Source organism: Penicillium citrinum (assembly GCF_028827155.1).
Source record: "Penicillium citrinum strain IBT 23319 chromosome Unknown utg000009l:1.0-4274883.0:1.0-4276374.0, whole genome shotgun sequence".
NCBI classification, from domain to species: Eukaryota; Fungi; Ascomycota; class Eurotiomycetes; order Eurotiales; family Aspergillaceae; genus Penicillium; species Penicillium citrinum.
This window is the reverse complement of record NW_026622694.1, coordinates 4,179,085-4,197,599: the sequence shown is the minus strand read 5'-3', so window position 1 is coordinate 4,197,599 and position 18,515 is coordinate 4,179,085. Positions and strand designations below refer to the sequence as shown.

The 18,515-nt window shown below is 48.9% G+C and overlaps 9 protein-coding genes across 9 annotated transcripts; 5 read left to right on the top strand and 4 right to left on the bottom strand.

Moving 5' to 3' along the window:
- Positions 1-527: 527 nt before the first annotated feature.
- Positions 528-3,366, bottom strand: N7469_011049 (MINDY family deubiquitinase; the record flags this gene model as incomplete). Its single annotated transcript, XM_056649954.1, has 3 exons — positions 528-1,667; positions 1,728-2,743; positions 2,871-3,366. 3 exons carry the CDS (start codon positions 3,364-3,366, stop codon positions 528-530), a joined length of 2,652 nt encoding a protein of 883 aa, XP_056497085.1.
- A 656-nt stretch (positions 3,367-4,022) lies between these two features.
- On the top strand, positions 4,023-5,576 carry N7469_011048 (tRNA (adenine(58)-N(1))-methyltransferase non-catalytic subunit TRM6; the record flags this gene model as incomplete). Its single annotated transcript, XM_056649953.1, is given in 3 exon segments — positions 4,023-4,108; positions 4,174-4,767; positions 4,787-5,576. The coding sequence occupies 3 exon segments, from the start codon at positions 4,023-4,025 to the stop codon at positions 5,574-5,576; spliced, it is 1,470 nt and encodes a 489-aa protein (XP_056497084.1).
- Positions 5,577-5,625: 49 nt separating this feature from the next.
- Positions 5,626-5,790, top strand: N7469_011047 (tRNA (adenine(58)-N(1))-methyltransferase non-catalytic subunit trm6; the record flags this gene model as incomplete). The annotated part of the gene is made up of 1 exon (XM_056649952.1): positions 5,626-5,790. One exon carries the CDS (start codon positions 5,626-5,628, stop codon positions 5,788-5,790), a length of 165 nt encoding a protein of 54 aa, XP_056497083.1.
- A 308-nt stretch (positions 5,791-6,098) lies between these two features.
- Positions 6,099-7,039, bottom strand: N7469_011046 (actin-related protein 2/3 complex subunit 3; the record flags this gene model as incomplete). Its single annotated transcript, XM_056649951.1, has 6 exons — positions 6,099-6,146; positions 6,233-6,311; positions 6,371-6,483; positions 6,545-6,819; positions 6,925-6,970; positions 7,034-7,039. 6 exons carry the CDS (start codon positions 7,037-7,039, stop codon positions 6,099-6,101), a joined length of 567 nt encoding a protein of 188 aa, XP_056497082.1.
- A 215-nt stretch (positions 7,040-7,254) lies between these two features.
- Positions 7,255-8,709, top strand: N7469_011045 (replication factor C subunit 3; the record flags this gene model as incomplete). Its single annotated transcript, XM_056649950.1, has 5 exons — positions 7,255-7,388; positions 7,447-7,534; positions 7,600-7,774; positions 7,842-8,225; positions 8,303-8,709. 5 exons carry the CDS (start codon positions 7,255-7,257, stop codon positions 8,707-8,709), a joined length of 1,188 nt encoding a protein of 395 aa, XP_056497081.1.
- An 882-nt stretch (positions 8,710-9,591) lies between these two features.
- N7469_011044 (Histidine phosphatase superfamily clade-2) lies at positions 9,592-11,020 on the top strand (the record flags this gene model as incomplete). The annotated part of the gene is made up of 2 exons (XM_056649949.1): positions 9,592-9,912; positions 9,935-11,020. 2 exons carry the CDS (start codon positions 9,592-9,594, stop codon positions 11,018-11,020), a joined length of 1,407 nt encoding a protein of 468 aa, XP_056497080.1.
- A 438-nt stretch (positions 11,021-11,458) lies between these two features.
- Positions 11,459-11,908, top strand: N7469_011043 (Clr5 domain-containing protein; the record flags this gene model as incomplete). Its single annotated transcript, XM_056649948.1, has 1 exon — positions 11,459-11,908. The coding sequence occupies one exon, from the start codon at positions 11,459-11,461 to the stop codon at positions 11,906-11,908; it is 450 nt and encodes a 149-aa protein (XP_056497079.1).
- A 1,000-nt stretch (positions 11,909-12,908) lies between these two features.
- Positions 12,909-15,023, bottom strand: N7469_011042 (ankyrin repeat domain-containing protein; the record flags this gene model as incomplete). The annotated part of the gene is made up of 3 exons (XM_056649947.1): positions 12,909-14,244; positions 14,306-14,645; positions 14,912-15,023. The coding sequence occupies 3 exons, from the start codon at positions 15,021-15,023 to the stop codon at positions 12,909-12,911; spliced, it is 1,788 nt and encodes a 595-aa protein (XP_056497078.1).
- A 383-nt stretch (positions 15,024-15,406) lies between these two features.
- Positions 15,407-17,792, bottom strand: N7469_011041 (uncharacterized protein; the record flags this gene model as incomplete). The annotated part of the gene is made up of 2 exons (XM_056649946.1): positions 15,407-17,264; positions 17,326-17,792. The coding sequence occupies 2 exons, from the start codon at positions 17,790-17,792 to the stop codon at positions 15,407-15,409; spliced, it is 2,325 nt and encodes a 774-aa protein (XP_056497077.1).
- Positions 17,793-18,515: the final 723 nt, after the last annotated feature.

Genomic DNA, 18,515 nt, shown 5'->3' with positions numbered 1-18,515 from the left:
CACCAGTCACCCTGAAGAAGATTAAAGCCGAGCAGAAATCATGTGGAAGTAGAATTATTCTTCAGGAACATCTAATTCAATTCTTACTGGTACACTAGTTTAGCACTAACCTAGGGCATGAAAAAGGTCATTCCCTTGTTCCCCGCTCCCCAAGCAGCGACGGAGATAGCTGTCCGTGTTAGTTTGAACGTAATGCCCGTGGAGGATTGAGATTGAATAGATGGCTTGGTTAACCAGTTGAAGATTTGAAGAAGGTGAGATAGCTCGGATTTACTTGCTGGTAATTCATCATCGCCTTATAGACTCATATTAATACCACACTGGGTGAATGGAATTGGAATACTTTAACGTAATTACCTACTAGCTACTCGTAATAGGAACGAATGTACTTCTTATAGACAAAATGCGACCAGACAGTCAAGTAATAATAGAACCTCATCTATATATGTACATGGTTGCTTCATTACATTCATTAATCATATAGGATCATGACGCCTATGCAGGTGTTCGTTATGAAAGCCAATTTATCACATCACAATGCAGTCTTTGTTGCGATTCCGGTCAGCGCCATATCGATCTGCGGTGGGCCGGTTTGAATATCGATTCTGGGGATATCTTGGGGAGTAAGTTCCATTCGCGTCGACAGGGAAATCACTATATCGATTTCTTCTTTCCGGGGGTGAATATCTAGGACCACTCGCAGCTTGCTCGTAGGGCGGAGGGGGGGCATTTGGATCGTCAGGATCGGGCTCGGTGTGTGGCTGGCGAAGTCCGGTGGCAACGCTAGAAGTTCTGTTGGGTCCGCTGATGCGAGGAGAAGATATGCGCGGTGAAGAGCCATTTGGTGTATGAGCAGAGCTCGAAGTGCGAGAAGGTCCCGATGTGTGACGAGCATGGCTCGACGCACGGGGGCCATTCCCTTGTTGGCCTTGCTGTTGCTGAGTTTGTTGAGTTCCCTGTCTCTCACGCTGCTCCTCCTCTTGAAATTGCAAGGAAAGAGCATAGGCATAATCTGCATCGCTTTGCTCCTGGGAGGAAAAGGGAGACTGAGACCCCTCACCCGCAGGCAGTTCATCATTTACCACAAGGCCTGACGTGCGAGGGCCAGTGTTGTCAGCAGGGCCACCGGAGCCAGATGGGCCATGCCCAACAGCACGAAAGTCACCAGCCAAGAATTCTGCGTTAAAGCCAGTCACATCAACCAGAGATTCCCAAACAACTTCTGCGTGATTAGCATAGCCCGCATCTGTGACCAAGGTGTAGAGCTGATGCGACTCAGGGTGCTTGTACAGCGTAGAAAAATGATCGTTGCGGAAGAGTATCGAGATGGAGCCGGGTGCCAGCCTCGTTGACAACTGTGTTAACCCGAACGGACTCAGCTGTGTTGCATTTTCAACATCAACAAATTGCTGGATGGCCTGGATATCTGCCATTTTTTGTTCTTCATCTGGCGAAAGAGATTGTCCCTGCATCACACGATCCTCAAGTTCTTGTTTGTGAAAATGCAACAACTGGATATCTTCATGGTATTGACCGACCCGGGTCATGGCACTGTGAGCTGGATCGGACCAGGATGCCACCCATCCGTGAATGAGAGGAATCCCAAACGTGCTGTATAATTGAATATCTGGGGTCTGAAAAAATGTACCAAGAGAATCCTCGGTTTCCTAGTAGTTTTATATTAGCCCGATTCCGAATATTCTGCTGGTAATCGAAGAGATACTCACCAATGTTAAACGAGGATTCACATTCATGCCAGTATGCAACATAGTGAGAAACTGAGTGAGGGCCTCGATATCCGGAAACTCTTGGTGTGGTCCAAGGCAAGTTGTCAACTCGTCAAAAAGAGCTTCGATCAACAGGCCAAGTGAGATTTGTTCGCGGGTCCGCAGTGCTTTGATGATGGGTGGCTGTGTGTTCGGTTCCGCTCGCAGCACTAGTGCGTTGATCAAAGCAAGTAATGGACAAGGGCCATTCTTATTCTGGATCAATATGGGGGATTGCACAAGATTACCATTGCGGTCGCTGCAATTGATTTGGCGAATGGTATAAGTCTCTGCTCTCTGTTCTTGCTGCCTGGCGGCTTCAGCTGGTGAGAGCTTTTGAGCAGCCACTCGGTGAGCTAGACTTCGTGGATCGCTTGCAGGTGACTGTAGACCTGAGCCTGGTGCAGGTGGTAACGGAGACTGCAGATTGGCACCTCCTTTGTCGGCACCTTCGGAAGAGTAGAGAGATGATGTTGGCCGGGCCGGGCCATTCTGCGTTGCCAAAGTACTACTAGGAGGATCCAAATCAATCAATTCATGCGAGGTGGCCGATGTTGCACTAGAAAAGGCGGAAGGAGTCCGAATACTTGTATCCGATGCCAGCCTGTCATTTCTGTAGGGTGGTTGAAGGCCTGAAGTACCCTGCGCATCATCAGAGGGCTGAACAACAACCGCCGGAGCATGGTTATATGGATTTGATTGTCCGCCTTGCAAGTAAATTTCCTGAGGGGCTGATACTTTGATTGATTGCTGAGATTCCCATGGCGAAGGTTCTGACGAGAATGGATTTGTGGCAGACGGTGGATGTTGGGCTTGGGAGGTATTGTGGTCGGCCCAGGGGGACGGATCGTAGGGCTGAGGATCTGCCAGAGGTCGTTGATAGTCGGACCGAGTCAAGTCGTGTTCTGTCCAAGGTGAAGCTTCTTGTTCCGAGTCAAGTAAAGATAATCTTGCTGTCATGGGAATGTAACCCTCAGCTGGGAGAGAGAGAGAAAAAAAAAGTCAGCACAGAGCGTTCCGCAAAAAAATTGATCGTCCCAAGAGATTGCTGAGAGGGGGAAAAGGTGAAGATATGCTGCATAGTATAGGCTGTTAATTACGTACTTTGACTTAACTGATCACTGTTGGTGGTAGCATGTGAATGACGATCCGTCCATTGGTTCGGATTTCCCGAGCTTGTTCTTGAATTCACGAACGGATTATTTGACTGAAGCTGCATTGGAATCTCCCCAGTTGTCCTACTGCGATCTCTGGAAGTGGGTTGCCAGCCAAAATCCTCTGATGGTCCTTGTGGGCCCGGAGTGAGAGCCGGCGGGAGCCCGTGTCCTTTCGCCTCGGACCCCGCTGAATGCGCCCCATCACGAGTGGCTGGATTATCCGCCAAACTGCCACTCCATGAATTGGGCGGATGACTCGTTGGAGAGCCCACAGGAGATCTCTGCGCTTGTTCGAGAGACATCAGATCAAAGGCAGGCGAGGTATTGAGATCGGGGGGAGTACACAGAATCCTGTGAAGGAACGCGGTGTGGGCGGGTTCGGCGTTGCGATGACGGAGAGTGTGTGGAGGAGGAGATCGGGGAAATGGACTCTGAACGAGCATGCCACTTATTGAGATTCTCGAGACGTGGAGGAGGAGGTTTGCGGAGCACCATGAAGGACGGTGGGAAGATGTTGTGGTATGTGAGATGTATTGTAAAATATGTATTGTGTGAATGTTGCGGCTGATGCTGGGTATGTATACTATGGAGAGCTGGTGTGGAGAGCGAGAGAAACAGAGCGCTGTCACAGCTAGACAACGCCCGATATATAAAGATGCGTATATCACGAGTACAAACCACAATGGGTCAAATCGCCTCCAGCCCCCAGGATGAATACACAAAACCAGGCGAATTTTAGTAGATCGGCCATGGCCTGCAGGAGAAAACGCCTTGCGGTGGCTAAAATGAAGGCCGAGTGGAGAACTTCGAGGGAGTCGAGCAACGCCAGTCAAGCCAGTCACGGGACTAGGCAGCAATTGGAGTGTAATTATATTACAGAGAGTACACATATTAAATGATGCAAGTATATGAGAGATGGTGGTATTATATGGTAAGATTGGAAATACACGGAGTATAGTTATTCCCCTCGCACAGCTGGTCTCTAAAGTCCGCCGGAATATTTTGCGACACGCCGCTGTGGAAGGAATTATTCGAGATATTCCTAACTCGACTCGATTAGACAAACAGTGCCCTTTAGGGCTTTCTCTCTTCTCACATTATGCATACTTTCATACAACCCAATCAGTTTGTGGCCATCAAGCTGCCTTCTGACCAAACTAGACTTATCAAACTGGTTCCTGACTCGTGAGTGTCCTATTAAGATCTTCGTCGTAAAGACTGCTTTCTAACTATACACTCTCGGTACACAGTCTCGTTCAATTGGGGAAGTATGGAAATTTTCCTGCCAATCAAGTTATTGGAAGGCCTTTCTATTACACATTCGAAATCCAAGATACTCCCGAGAGCGATGGTTACAAATTACGGGTGGTTTCTGCCACCGAGTTGCACGCGGAAACTTTGATCGAAGAGGCCGAAGCTGATGGTGAAATGGAAGATCAACCCGAAGGAGCTGAGAACACCATGCGCACCAACCGCCAGATTGTCGACGATGCTTCTACCCAGACATTGACTTTGCAAGAAATTGAAGAGCTTAAGAAAGAGGCTGGTGGGGCTGGCAAGGAAATCATTGCGAAAATCTTGGAGTCGCATACAGCCCTAGACCAAAAGACCGCTTTCTCATTGGCCAAATATACTCTGCGGAAGCGCATGAAGTATCTGAAGCGGTTTACCGTCCTCCCGTTGGATGTCAGCACTTTGGCAAATTTCATGCTGGCCGAGAAAGATGCGGGGAGAACCATGGAAATGCGAGATGAGCACATCGGGTTATTGGGCTGTCTCGGCAACGTACATCATGGTGGGGTGTCAACGACAGACATGCTGCCCGCAGCCAAGGCCAATGGCCGGTACTATGTGGTGGACGAGACTGGTGGTCTCGTCGTGGCTGCTATGGCCGAGCGCATGGGAATCTTGTACCCCCCCTGACGAGGAAGATGAGGAAGACAATCAAGAGGAAGAAGCCGTATCTTCAACCGAAAATCCTACTGTCGCAAATGAAGACAACGAGAGTGGCGAGCCTCGAGAAACCATGTCTTTCCCGAGACGTTATAAGCCTCGTCCGATGTCAGCCTCTGGAAATACCATTACGCTCATCCACGCATATTCGCAACCCAACCTCTCCCTCTTGAAGTACTTCGGTTATGATATCAACCAGCCAAATGAAAAACATCCTCTCCACACTCATCTCAAGACTGTCACCTGGCTTCAAATGCTGGACCCATCAGCCGACCCAATCCTCTCCAGCCCACCCGTCACCCTTCCAGCGGAGGAATTGGCTGCTCTGAAGGGTAGCAAGCGCAGCGCATACCATTTCAAGCGGAACCGATATGAGAAAGTCAAGGCGGTGGTGGAAGAAGCTCGCCTGGGTAGATTTGATGGACTTATTGCTGCTACCCTGTTGGAGCCTGTTAGCGTATTAAAACACCTGGTTCCTCTTCTCTCAGGCTCGTCATCCGTCGCTATCTATTCTCCTACCATCGAGTCTCTCGTTTCGCTGATGGACATGTACTCGACTGCACGGAGAACCACATTTATCAACAAGAAACGAGATCTAGAGGCACAGAAGGCTTCTGAACAGGAAACTGTTGATCTGTCTTCCTTACATGAGGAGTTTGAGCTGGATCCATCTCTACTTCTTCCCCCCAACATTACATAAAACGCGTGTTCGCGCTTGGCAGGTGCTTCCAGGTCGAACACATCCTCTTATGACCGCACGCGGTGGTGCAGAGGGATATCTCTTCCACGGTGTTCGTGTGATCCCGACTTCTCAGAATATTCAAGCTGCTGGCACGTTCCGGAAGAAGAGAAAGCTCGAGTCAACTGCGACGTCGACTCCCACCACTGATCAGGACGTTGAAATGGCATCGTAATTAGCATACATACCTGGAGTTACCCTTGGACAAACCTCAAAAAATTGTACGAATATAATGATTCCCAAGATTCCTTTTCTGGAAAAATAAAGTGGTGAAGGATCTTTGATGCTCCATCTCACAGTTTAGGGCCACATCTAGAATGACTCGAGGTCAGTTGGTTTATTGATTGCTGAACTGAGCAATGCTGCCCTGCACCCGAAAGTGGCAGCTACGGATTGTGCGGATTGGATGACGCCAAGTATCAGAAAATGGATTCATTTGATGCGCTGAATTTCATGAAACACTATACATCCTACCTGTTGCATCTACAAGCTCTTTCCCATGAACTTTCTCTTTGTGAAGCTGAGCCAGAACTATGTCGGAGTTAGTAAAACTGCTTTATCCTTCAGAGGGAACTAGAGGCAGTAAAAGCGCCAAAGGAGCTTTCGTCTCCACATACCTTCGAAGGCCCTTCTCCACCGGGGTATAATCTAGCATGTAGCCGCATGGCGATTTCCTGTCGCACCTGCGAAATATATCTGATCGTTGTAAGTAAAACACGGGTAATGGCCCAGGGTTGATTAAAGGATTCACTAACTGTCGAAGGGACTCCGCATCCTGGCGGTCGCGTGGAGGCTCAAAGGCCTGGTTTAGAGGGAATGAGACATCACCGGGGATGGCGAAGTTGTCAAGGGCGGCGTTTATAAGAGCCTAGTTAGTAACAATGTTAATATTGACTGGTGGATTGTTATGAAGATAAGGGACAATCTACCTTTTCGGCATCACGGGCAGTCATTGTTGGCTTCACCTTCCCGAGGCACTCGCTGACGAACAGAGTACCATAGATGAGCATTCTATCGGCGGGGCCATTGATCTCGAAATTACGGAAAAGCACATTGGCACGGAATAAAGACAGGATTTCGTCAACGCAGTCGTAGGATTCACTGTCGGGGGCGACGTCGATATCGGCAGTGTTAGGGGGCAGTGCGGGCAAAGTATACGCGGGACCGCGGGTGCGAGTGCGAAGAGGCAGAATGGGAAAGTTCCCTAATCCACAGATATTGGTTAGCTCTAGAATGGGTCATGTATCGTCTGGTTGCTGAGAGATGTTGTCGCATTGAAGGCAACAGTTGTTTTGGCGGGGCAGCGTACCGATCACGGGGACATCCCGATCCTCCAGAAAGATTGAGTGATAAGCCTTGTAGAGGTTAGTATATCATTGACCCCAATAAATTGATTAATACTAATTGCTCGAACATACCGGCATGGTGGATGGTGAGTGGATAGGATAAAAGAGCAATTGGAATTGGAGAGTTGCGGAGGTCAAAGGGAGATGTCATCGCCCAGTGGATCCCCCCCCCATGATTTTCCGCCCCGAACTTCTCTCGGCTCTTTACGCGCGGAACGCGTCAAGCTTGACTTTTCGCGATATCTTCACTATCACACTCACTTACACAAACATACACACGCACATCGTGCACAATGTCGGACATTGAGGATGGTATGGACGTGGATGTTCCCTCAAAGGAGATCCAATTCAGTTCATCAGATAATGCCAATGGGAAGAAGCGTACGGCAGCTGATCTGCCTGTGGAGGCTCAAGATAATCTCCCCTGGTATGTCTAGTGAATCTTCCATTTTGTGGTGGTAGGACCTCACTGACCATGTCGATAGGGTTGAAAAGTACCGACCCAACTCATTAGAGGATGTCTCTGGTCATCAGGATATTCTCGCGACAATCAATCGCTTTGTTGATGCGAATGTATTTCATTCCCTCGTCGATATAAACATATCTACGTTGTACTTGAAGTGCTAATTATCATCCAGCGACTACCCCATCTTCTTCTATATGGCCCACCAGGAACTGGAAAAACCTCGACTATCCTTGCCCTCGCTCGACGGATATATGGAACCAAGAATATGAAGCAAATGGTTTTGGAGTTGAACGCTAGTGATGATCGCGGTATCGACGTGGTCCGAGAACAAATTAAAACATTTGCCAGTGAGATCTATCTCCAAACAAAAGGGAATTGATAAGGAAGCGAGTACTGATCGGTTATTGTGAACAGGTACCAAACAGATTTTCTCCATGGCGCCACAGGCCGCCGAGGGCTCGAAACTCGCTGGTTTCAAATTAATCATCCTGGACGAAGCCGATGCTATGACCTCTACCGCACAAATGGCTCTCCGACGAATTATGGAACGTTATACAGCTAACACGCGGTTTTGTGTCATCGCCAATTATACCCATAAGCTTTCCCCGGCCCTGCTGTCCCGTTGTACTCGATTCCGGTTCAGCCCATTGAAAGAGGCCGATATCCGGGTGCTTGTCGACCAGGTCATCGAGAAGGAGAATGTCCGGATTCAGCCTGACGCCGTGGATAGTCTAGTTACCCTCAGCAAGGGTGATATGCGACGAGCCCTTAATGTCCTGCAGGCTTGTCACGCGAGCAGTACGTTTCTCTCTAGCCTTCAACTCCATAACCCCCACCATCACCTTTGCATCTTGTCTAATAATTCCTTTCTATAGGCATTCCCTTGCCAATGCGCGATGCCCCCAATGCCCCACGCCCTGAAGCTGAGACGATCACCAACGCAACGATCTACGACTGCATTGCGGCCCCTCACCCAGCTGACATTCAAGAAATAATGACCACCCTTCTCACGACCAGCGATGTGACTTCATGTCTCAATACAGTCAACACACTCAAAGCCAATAAAGGTCTGGCACTAGCAGATATTCTCTCGGCACTCGCCGAGCAATTACAACAACTGGAAGTGCCGGCGCAGACACGCATCAGTTGGTTAGAAGGATTGGCGGAGATCGAATGGAGGCTATCCGGAGGTGGTTCGGAGACGGTCCAGACCGGTGGACTGGTGGGTGTTGTACGAAATGGATGTGAGTTGCTGGGAGAGAAGGGGGTGGGATTGGCTTAAAGAGTATGAAATTATCATCGACAATTATTTCTGAGAGATTATGAAATCAATCGGGCTTGCATTTACTGGAGTTGGGGGGGGGGGGGTTCTCATCCAGGCAAGAATACCATCAGTCATGTCCATCTTTAAATACTAAACACGCTGTAAGCACTGATTCATCCAGAATGTACGTATTAGTGCGTACATAGAATGAATACCGATAGAGGACAATATATATATATATTTAAAAAAGAAGCATATGCATACCGAAACCGACAGTGAAAATAAACACCGACGAGCTCATCGGCGTGATCCTATGCGCATTGTTGAACTACGGCAAAACCTTCCTGTCTTTAACCTCCTCTTCTCTCCACATCTCTCCCCCCCCCCCACTCTTGTTTAGATTCCCTCGTTCTTATCGCTTGTGTTTATTGCCTCCACCGGGATTTCCGCGGTTTTAATTAGCTAATTGTATGTCCTCGGACTTACAATGCTTGGCTGCAGTAGCCTCCGGATAACCAGTCGGGTTAGTCGTTGGTCCCAAATCTCTCCTAGTTTTAACCTAATTGTTCTCTAGAGTCGCCCTAAAAAACCCTTTAGGGCCCTTTTAGGGTCCAAAGAGAGATTGTCCATCCAGTCATTGTGTCTGCGCATCGGCAGACTCCGCTGTCTTTCCCCTCAAACACCTTCTGGCACCCGCGGGTCAACCAAAAATCATCCAACCACCTCCGCGGATCAGCATGCAATGCTCATCCGCTGGACAATTCTACCGTCTGCCATGGTGCAGACTGCAGAGATGTTGCATTCCATAAGAATCGACCTAGACCCTCATCGGGGCATCTTTTTCTTTCTGTCTTTTCTTCTCTGTGTTACCCCGCTAAGTGTCTCGCTGTATTTTCCAAAATGCGCACTTCGCTCCAATCCGGCTTTCTTGTCGCCTCACTCGCCGCGCCTGTTGTGGACGCAGAGCGAGTACTTGGTGCTTATATCTACTCTCGCCATGGTGATCGTACTCCAAAGGTTTTCGGTAATACCGAATTGACTACTCTCGGCTATCGAGAAGTCTTCAATTCTGGTTCGTACTATAATAGCCGATACATTGTCAACAGCTCGGACCTTCACATTGAGGGTATTAGCAACCCTAAGGTCGTCGCCAAGCAGATTAGTGCTTCTGCTCCCGATGATGGCGTACTGCAGAACTCGGCCACCGGATTTTTGCAGGGTGTCTATCCCCCCCACCTCCCAGGCCGTCAATCATCTAGCCAATGGCTCGACTGTGGAGGCCCCGCTGGATGGTTATCAGATCATCACTCTCAGTGCTACTGAACAAAACGCAGATAGTGAGAGCTCCTCCTGGTTACAGGGCTCTAGTGGCTGCACCAAGGCCACTGTCAGCAGCAGTTCTTACTATACCTCCAAGGAGTATTTGGAGATGGAGGCCTCTACTAAGGACTTCTACCAGTCGCTCTCCCCCGTTCTCAGTGGAGCCTTTTCCAAGAAGGATATGTCCTTCAAGAATGCTTACACCATCTTTGACTACTTGAATGTTGGCCGTATCCACAACTCGACCAAGCCCAATGTCACCGATGCTCAATGGATTCAGCTGCAGTCCTTGGCCAACAACCAACAATTCAACCTGGCCTATAACTCTTCTGAGCCTACTGGTGTTAGAGCTATTGACGGCAAGGTCCTGGCTGGCGAGATTCTGTCCTCTTTGAACCAGACTGTCGCCTCCAAGGGCAAATTCAAATTGGGTGTTCAGTTCGGCTCTTATGGAACTTTCTTTTCGTGGTTCGGTATTATGGACATGCCCAAGGCCTCCGTCAACTTCACTGGCGTGGTCGATTACGCTTCAACCTTCGTGCTTGAGTTGGTGACCGATGCTCCCGGTACTGATTTCCCTGCTGAGAAGGATATCAACGTGCGATTCAGTTTCCACAACGGCACTGCTAGCAGCTCGTCCAAGCCAAGAGTTTATTCGATGTTTGGCGAAGGCAAGGATTTGATCCCCTGGACTGATTTTGTCAGCAAAACTAAGAACGTGGCCATCACCTCGGATAGCCAGTGGTGCGATATTTGCGGCAACACCGATGGCAAGTGTGCCTCTTCCGATAAGACTGAATCTACCTCTGCAAGCACCAGCAGCACTGATAGCTCGAGCGGTATCTCTCGTCCCGTTGCCGGTGTCATTGGTGCCATGGTGACTTTGGCCGTGATTTTGGGTCTGGAAGCTCTCTTCTTCCTCGTTGGTGGATTCACCATTGCCAAGCGCCGCCGCCGCGGCGGTCCCGAGATGGCTAGCGCTGGTGCTTTGGCTGATGATAAGAAATAGTCAGATTACACCGGACTCAGATAAAGAAAGAAAGAAAAAATCCGTGATGAGTATCACTGTGACCAAGTGTGCTTGCGCTTGCTCGATCATTAGTTTGGTTGGGTATGGTCGAGTGATATCTTCCAGGGAGCTAGCCCATTGTATGGATTGCAACGAGTAATGACCCCTGGTAAACCGATAAATTATATTACTTTACGAGAACTCATAATAGTAGCCAAATTTCCATGTTTAACATTTTTTCAAATCGTCATATAGTTATATAAAAACTAGTTAATAAGATAGTTGACTAACTATTATCAAACTCCCCTACTGTATGAGGCTAGCCCTAATAACCTCGGCTGCCCCTAGTTTTGACCGCCTTTCCTCCCCGTCTTTTTGGTCTTCGCTGAATTCCACTTCCCCCCCCCCAGATTTCCCTCTTCAATTCTCATCGACAATATGCCTCGCCAACAAATCAACCTCGAACCCTACCGGGACGAGATTATTACCCTGTTTCAACACGGTATAAGTAGCGACTCCATTAGCCGCACTTTGGAGAGTCGATATAATATTCAAGTGAAAGAGCGAACAATTCAATCCCGCCTTCGCAAGTGGGGTATCCGGAAACGAAGCCGAACAACAACAGCAGATGAAACCCTTCATGCACGCATAAAGGTACTCTTTGTGCAAGATAGGCTGACCGATAAAGCCATGTTAAAGCTCTTACGACAAGACGGCTACGACATCTCCGAACGAACTTTGCGCCGGCTCCGGTTTCAGCTTGGACTTCATGCTAGGGCCTCGCTAGAACATGATCGGAGTCCAATGCATTTGCCCGTACCAGTTCCGATACAGATGCCAGTCTCCGCCCCAGTCACGGTCATCACCAAGGGGGGTGTGGAAGCTTGATCTTTGCATTGACTAGAGCCCTGTAAGCTCGAGGCTCAATGCGTCTGCTGATGAAACTCTCCCCTCTCGCAGGTGTTCTCCGTTGCTTGACCAACGCAACCATCATAAATTTCCCTTACGCGCCACATATTACCCGAACTGACATTTCCCCCCTATGCGACAACTGAACGATATCATCACTTGGATTATTCTCACGCCTGGATGGCCAGTAGTAATTTCTCCGCTGCTGGCTGCATTCTGATTCTCACTCGCCCTTTATGCGCCATATTTTTGAAAGATAATCTTTCCCCGCCGATTTCTACTGATCATGAGGTATCGATCTTTCAATTACTCATCATCTTATACCGTCGCTGATCAGCGTTGGTCATCGAAACCGAATTTCCATAGCGACATCACGAAAGTTACGACCCCAGCATCCTTGGATACCATCGAAAGCATTCTTATCATGGATCTTCTACTACATTTCCCATGCGACAAAAACAAAACCGACGCGCCACTCAAACCTATATTTGCCGATTGCGACACAGCTCAGGAGAGCGATGGCGTCCATGCGATATCTTGATAGACCTCGATTGACAAAGGATGTATCGTATCTACCGTATAAATCTTGAACTATCTGGATCGTCACGCAGGGATGTTCTGTAAATATCGTAGATTTCGTCATGGCTACAACCCGTTGGCTCCTTGCGCAGCAGCACTGAATGTCAGTCAACTACAACTGTCTTGATCAAGTTGCGTAGAAAGCGATGTTGTCCCATTGATGATATATATCACTCATATCTACCCAAGGGTACTGAGCACCATGCTCCATGATGGTGGTGCATAGACGCATGTTGCAGTGCTCGATCTGCCACGGTTTGTACTTCGGTCGATGCACTGGCACGATCGTATATATCTACTAGTACACCAGTACCAGTAGAGTTGTAATTATAAACAAATGGGGAAACGTAAAAAAAGTACAAAGATTCAATTCTCGTCGTAATTCTTCATTTGCATCCGTTTATGAAGGTGGGCCACGCATCCCCTTCGCTGGTCGATTCCAAGCTGTATCCCATCCGCTGGGAGTTCGTCCATGTAGACTGTGATTCATCTTCACTTTCTGCTCTAGACTAGCCACGCCGGTGAACCCATGCTGACCAGCTGCATCCCAAGAACCCCGTTCCGAGCTCTGACGATCCGAAAGAGTAGGAGATTTGAGTAATCCCTTTTCTCTCGCCTTTTGCTCCGCTTTCAGCCAACCATACAGTCTCGAATTCTCGCGTGCCCGATGTTCAGCCCGAGGGTCAACCTCGACACCAAACTTGAGCAGATGATGAATAGTTCGCTTGTCACCGTAAGCAACGGCGTGATATAATGCCGTCTCGCCCCAATAGTTGACAACATCAATCCGAACGCCGTGATTCAACAGCAAGACGACAATATTCTCATGACCCTGCCGAGCAGCCCTAGAAAGAGCAGTATTATCATTTTGATCCTCGGGATCGAGAACATCACCATTGATCCCATGTTCCAGAAGCAATTGCACGATCTCTTGATGCCCATTTTCAGCCGCCTTCTTCAGAGCATCCTCGCCCTGCCGACCAGTTGCGACAGACTCAGCATGACTGAGCAAAATCTCAACAATATCTCGATGGCCATTCTTCGCAGCCTGTACGAATGCAGTCTCCCCCTGAAGATTGACGGCCTCTAGATCCGCGCCCTTGGCGAAAAGGAGAAGGACAATCTCTTTATGTCCATTCGCTGCAGCCTGGGACATGGCAGTCTCTCCCTCAGATTCAGCATTGATATTCGCTCCTCGTTTCAATTGGTTCAGCACCGAAGTGACGTCGCCGTCTTCCGCGCATGAAACCAAGTCAATCCGGTGGCCCAATGCCTTTGAAAACATATGACTAACATGCGAAGGCTGTACCTTCAACCCCGACAAGGCCTGACGAGATTGCTTACTTATCGAATTCCATCGTGGAGACGAGGCGTATTCGGAGATTTGATCCATCCATGCTGATGCCATATTAGTAGCCATGTCTTTCATCTGGTCATATCCATATGCCGACAACCCTTCTCGAGGAGTACTAATCACATCCGAGGGGATATCTTCAAGATTAGGCAGGTCTTCAACAAGCTCGGATTCTTTCAGAGAAGCGTAGATCATGTCGAAATTCTGAGTAAAGCACTCGGAGTTGATTCCTGCATCTTGCAGCTCTTTGCGTAGTTGTTTCCATCCTTCTTTCTCGTCCACCATTAGAGATTTGGTGGCAATGACGGATTTCTCTCGCTTTCCGCCACGAAGCTCCTCGACGAAAGCTTTCATCGTTCTCTCCACATGTTCTTGCGATGATCTAAACTGTCAGTCAACCAAAGCCTTCTCAATTCATGGATATGTAGCAGGATAAAACATACCTAATGATATTGGCATTGTGTGTATTCAGAGCAGTCGAGTAAGCTGCCAGCTTCATTTGAATTTCTACCAATTCCTTGAGTATTTCATCGGTAAAGCTCTGGCTTTGATCAGGTACAGATTCTCCACGGCCAGAATGCTGACGTTGGAATTTCCGTAACGCAAACAGCGCCTCATCGCAACCCTGTAGTTCCTTTTCAATAGAAGTATGGACATCATTAGAGCCCGATACCAGCGAGACAGTTTCCACCGTCTCAAGCGCAACGATCAGCACAGCGAGCTCAGCCTGACATTTTTGCAGTGGTTCTGGTGCCGTAAATAATGCTCGATATAGCGATCGAGCTAATGGTGGGAGTATCGCAACATGATCTTTGGAGGTGTGTCAGCCCTATATCACGTACCCACCACGTTATGTGTGTTCACACCGCTTACAATTATCAGTTTGTTTGTGTGCAGGGGCCGCAAGGGGGGCTCGCTGCTGGTCCCCCTATATTATCATCTTTTGGAGCAGATGACATGATCGCTCGAGTTTCATCCAAATATTCCCAGCCAATAGTCCCCCGGGTAGTATCCTCCAGATCATAAAAAGAGATTCAAGTTGTTATTACCAGGGCTGAAATATTCAGGAGAGTCGGCTTGCAGTTGAGGCGGAGTAAGCCGCGGGGCCAAGAAAGCAACTTCGGGTCGGTCTTGGCTGGGGCGGAATTCCGGAGGATACATGAGTGTTATAGTTGGAGTTAGTTATTAGATTACATAGCATGTATCTACATAGAATATTAGATTTACGGAGTGTGTGTATGACTACGTGGGCAATTTAGCTGGCACAATGGACATAATGAGCAATTCGCCCATTCTAAAATTAATTCGTCAGGGGATATATAGTATGGTCATCATCCATTGTTACAATCCAGCCTGTTGCGCCAAATAGCTTAGACAACCGCCTATAAAACAAATAGTAAACGCCTTGATTCGCCTGGGATATTTCTCCTGAGACTCGCTTTTCTCCTTCAAATTCCTCCTTTTCAACCCGATTCGAGTGCAACCCGATCTTCTTCACCCCAGCCCGGCCCAGATGGTATCTAGATCCAGTGTGATGGAAATAACTAACCCCTCCTGCGCCGCTTAGCACTGCCTCCATCATTCGTACTATCGCCCGCGTGTTCATCTGCCGCCGCAGGACTAGTAGCCTCGCTGTCCGTTAACTGTTCGATGACACGACCTGAATCCGTATTCTGTCCAGACGCGATATCACCATAACCAGAACCGTCAAAGCCATAGTTGTAGCCTGACTGGCCTTGATTAGTCCCGTCAAAGAGATCGCCTTCATTGGGGAGGTGATCGAAATCAAACAGGTCATTGGTATCGCCGTCATCGGCCTGGTTGTTGCCCAGTTGGTCGTGAGTGTTCGTGCCCATTCCTGATTCATGCCCGTTGTCTTCCAGATTGAGACTCTTGTCGTGTTCGGTGTCGTTGATATCCGTGAAATAATCATTGTTGAATATTTGGTCCAGATCCAGTGGTGGGGGCGGCACGCTACCATCTCCATCACCCAGTCCAGGGATAGTGCCGTTGGGGCTTAATGGTTGGAGGAGATTGGTCAGATTTTGCACAGAACGATCTTGCTCGGCTTGCATTTTGACAAGGTTGTCGATTTCTTGCCGAGTGCTGGCCAGACGACCAGAATAATTCGGCGGCATCGGAGGTGGATTAGGTGTCGTAAGAGCGTTGTTGTGGGCATTCGAGCCCACAGGGTTGGCAGTGTTAATCTCGTTACCCATCAGGCGCAGCATGTCGTCTCGCTGGTTTTGCGTAAGAGGAACATTGCCGCCTGCATTTTCGAGAGAGGATAACACATTGGGAAATTCAGAAAAGTTCGTTGGAACCCCATTCCGAGCATTGGAGTTCTGAATCACCGACATGATATCCCTCTGAGAAGGACTATCCTCGCCTTGGTGCCCTGGGAGAATGCTAGTATCTTGTCGAGGGCTGTTATCAAGCACCTCTTCAACATGACCATGCTGTTTAGCACTAGGCTGACGAGTATGGCCCCGAGACCGCGTTTCATATTGAGCTGTAGCTGCGGGTGAAAGTGTAGTGGCTCGATTCTGTCCATCCGAAGCGGGTGGAGCTTTGAGCAGTAGTGGTTGTTTTTTCATTCCTCGTTGACCAGTCGGGCTGGCCATGGCTGCTAAAGGATTGAAAGAGAAGTCATCTACATTCACAATATTCCCTTGGTCCGCGGAAATAGCACCGGCAAACGAGTTGGCAATATTCTGGGTCCCATCTTGTCCTTGAAGACTGCGATTGTAAACAGTCGCAAGGAAGGTCAGAATAGCATTGATTGAGTTTTCGTGGCGAGTATGCTGCTCCTGGAAATTAGCAGCTTGAGTGTAAAGCTGTTCATGCTCCTTTCGCAGTCTGCTGATAGTTCCTGAAATTATTGACTGTTGCTGACGAATAGCTTGAAGCTCTCTGTAAACACCTGCCAATTGGTCTTGGGGCATGGAACTATCCGTGCGAAGGGATAACTGGTTGGGCCGTCCACGTTCGTCGCGAGATACAGACCCGCCCTCTTCGGCAAAGTCGTCCATATCATTCTCATCGGCATCCTCCGTCTTCACGCGTGTACCGCCCTTGCTCGTCTTACTCGAGTGACCCGCTGCATTTTTCGGCTTGGATATCAGCCAAAGCAAGTCCGGATGACCGCGCTTGAAATAAGGGTTTGCATATTCGCTGGGACTCTTATTCTTTCGCTCGCTCGCACGCATCGAGTTGTCGGACAGTCCAACTTTCTTGTGAAATCCATACATATTCAACTGACGAACGAAAGATGCATAATTGTTATGTTTGAAGAGCTCAGGAATCAGGGTCCTTGCGAACTCATCCTCATCCAAGACGATGAAGGAGTTCCCATCATCGGACCATCGGATTAATTCTGTATTTTTCGACTCGTCCAGAAAGCTGCGCGTACTTGGTTAGCATATTTTCTTCGCAAGAGAAGTTCTTTTTCTAGTGAACATACCTGCTGAGCTTCTGTACGAAAGGTGGTATTTGCTTCCTCTTAGCCTGCGAATCCCTTTTGGCGACCTGAGCACGTTGATAAAGTTCTTCCAAAGATTCACCCCAAGCGCCTGATTCTCCCGGGCCAACCGTCGCGTTGTGATCTGGGTATACCGTGGGTGCTTGCTCATATCCGCGGTTTCGACTCACTAGCTGCTGGCTTGGCTGCTGTCGGCGAGTGAGTTGGTTCGAGGTGACTGCGGGAATGTCCTGGGGTGCTTGATATGCTTGCTGGGTGTACGCCGACGAATCGTTAAGAGAGGATGTATTGATCGCATTTGCCGAAGGATTCTGGCCCCATTGCAAGAACTGGTCGTTAGAAAGCTGAGAACCGGGGTTGGCGTAGTTCGGAATGGTGCCCATCTGCGCGTGAGCAGCAGGGGCTGTTCCAGGGGCCGGCCTCTTTCGAGTCATTCCTGGGGAGCTCATTATCGATTTGAAAGGTGCCGATCGGTGGTGGGTGGTAGGTATATGCCGAGTAAGAGTGGAGTGGGTAGGCGATCAAGATGGAGGAAGTACGACAAGCGCAGTGAATAGAATAGAATGATTATCGGAATTGCGTATATAGAGATGACACCTCTGGACAGCGACTCAACTGTTCAATATTGCGTCGAGCGTTTTGGGTCACGTTAAAAAAAAGTTGAGGTGGAGAGCGAGCGGGAATCGGGTGAAAAACCGGCCGACTCTGTAGATGACACCAACACCGTTGCAGGAAATCGTCCAATGAGTATGAAGATGGGCGAGGATGGATCCGAGTGAACGTGAAAAATCGAAGGTTGCTCTCAAAGGGCCCTGGGGCTGACTGCAGCGAGTCGAGCAGGCTTTTGGCGATGAACCACAATCAGCGAACGCTGAAAGAAACCGGCATTCAAGAATTGCCGTAATGAGGCCTGAATAAGTGACTCACGATTTGAGCCGAAGAAAGTGTCGGCGGATGTGAATTCACACCGCAACTGAGGACGATCGAGGGAGCGTAGAGGCACGAAATCTTGCGCTGCGCTCGCTTGGCGAACCTGAGGTCATCGAGCGGGGATGAGTCAGCATGTGACGGCACGGTGGAAGTACCAGTACTTCCATCAGTATGCTAATACAATGTATTTATAAGTACTGGTACTTATATCATATCGCGACTCTACATGCCATCTAGGACGT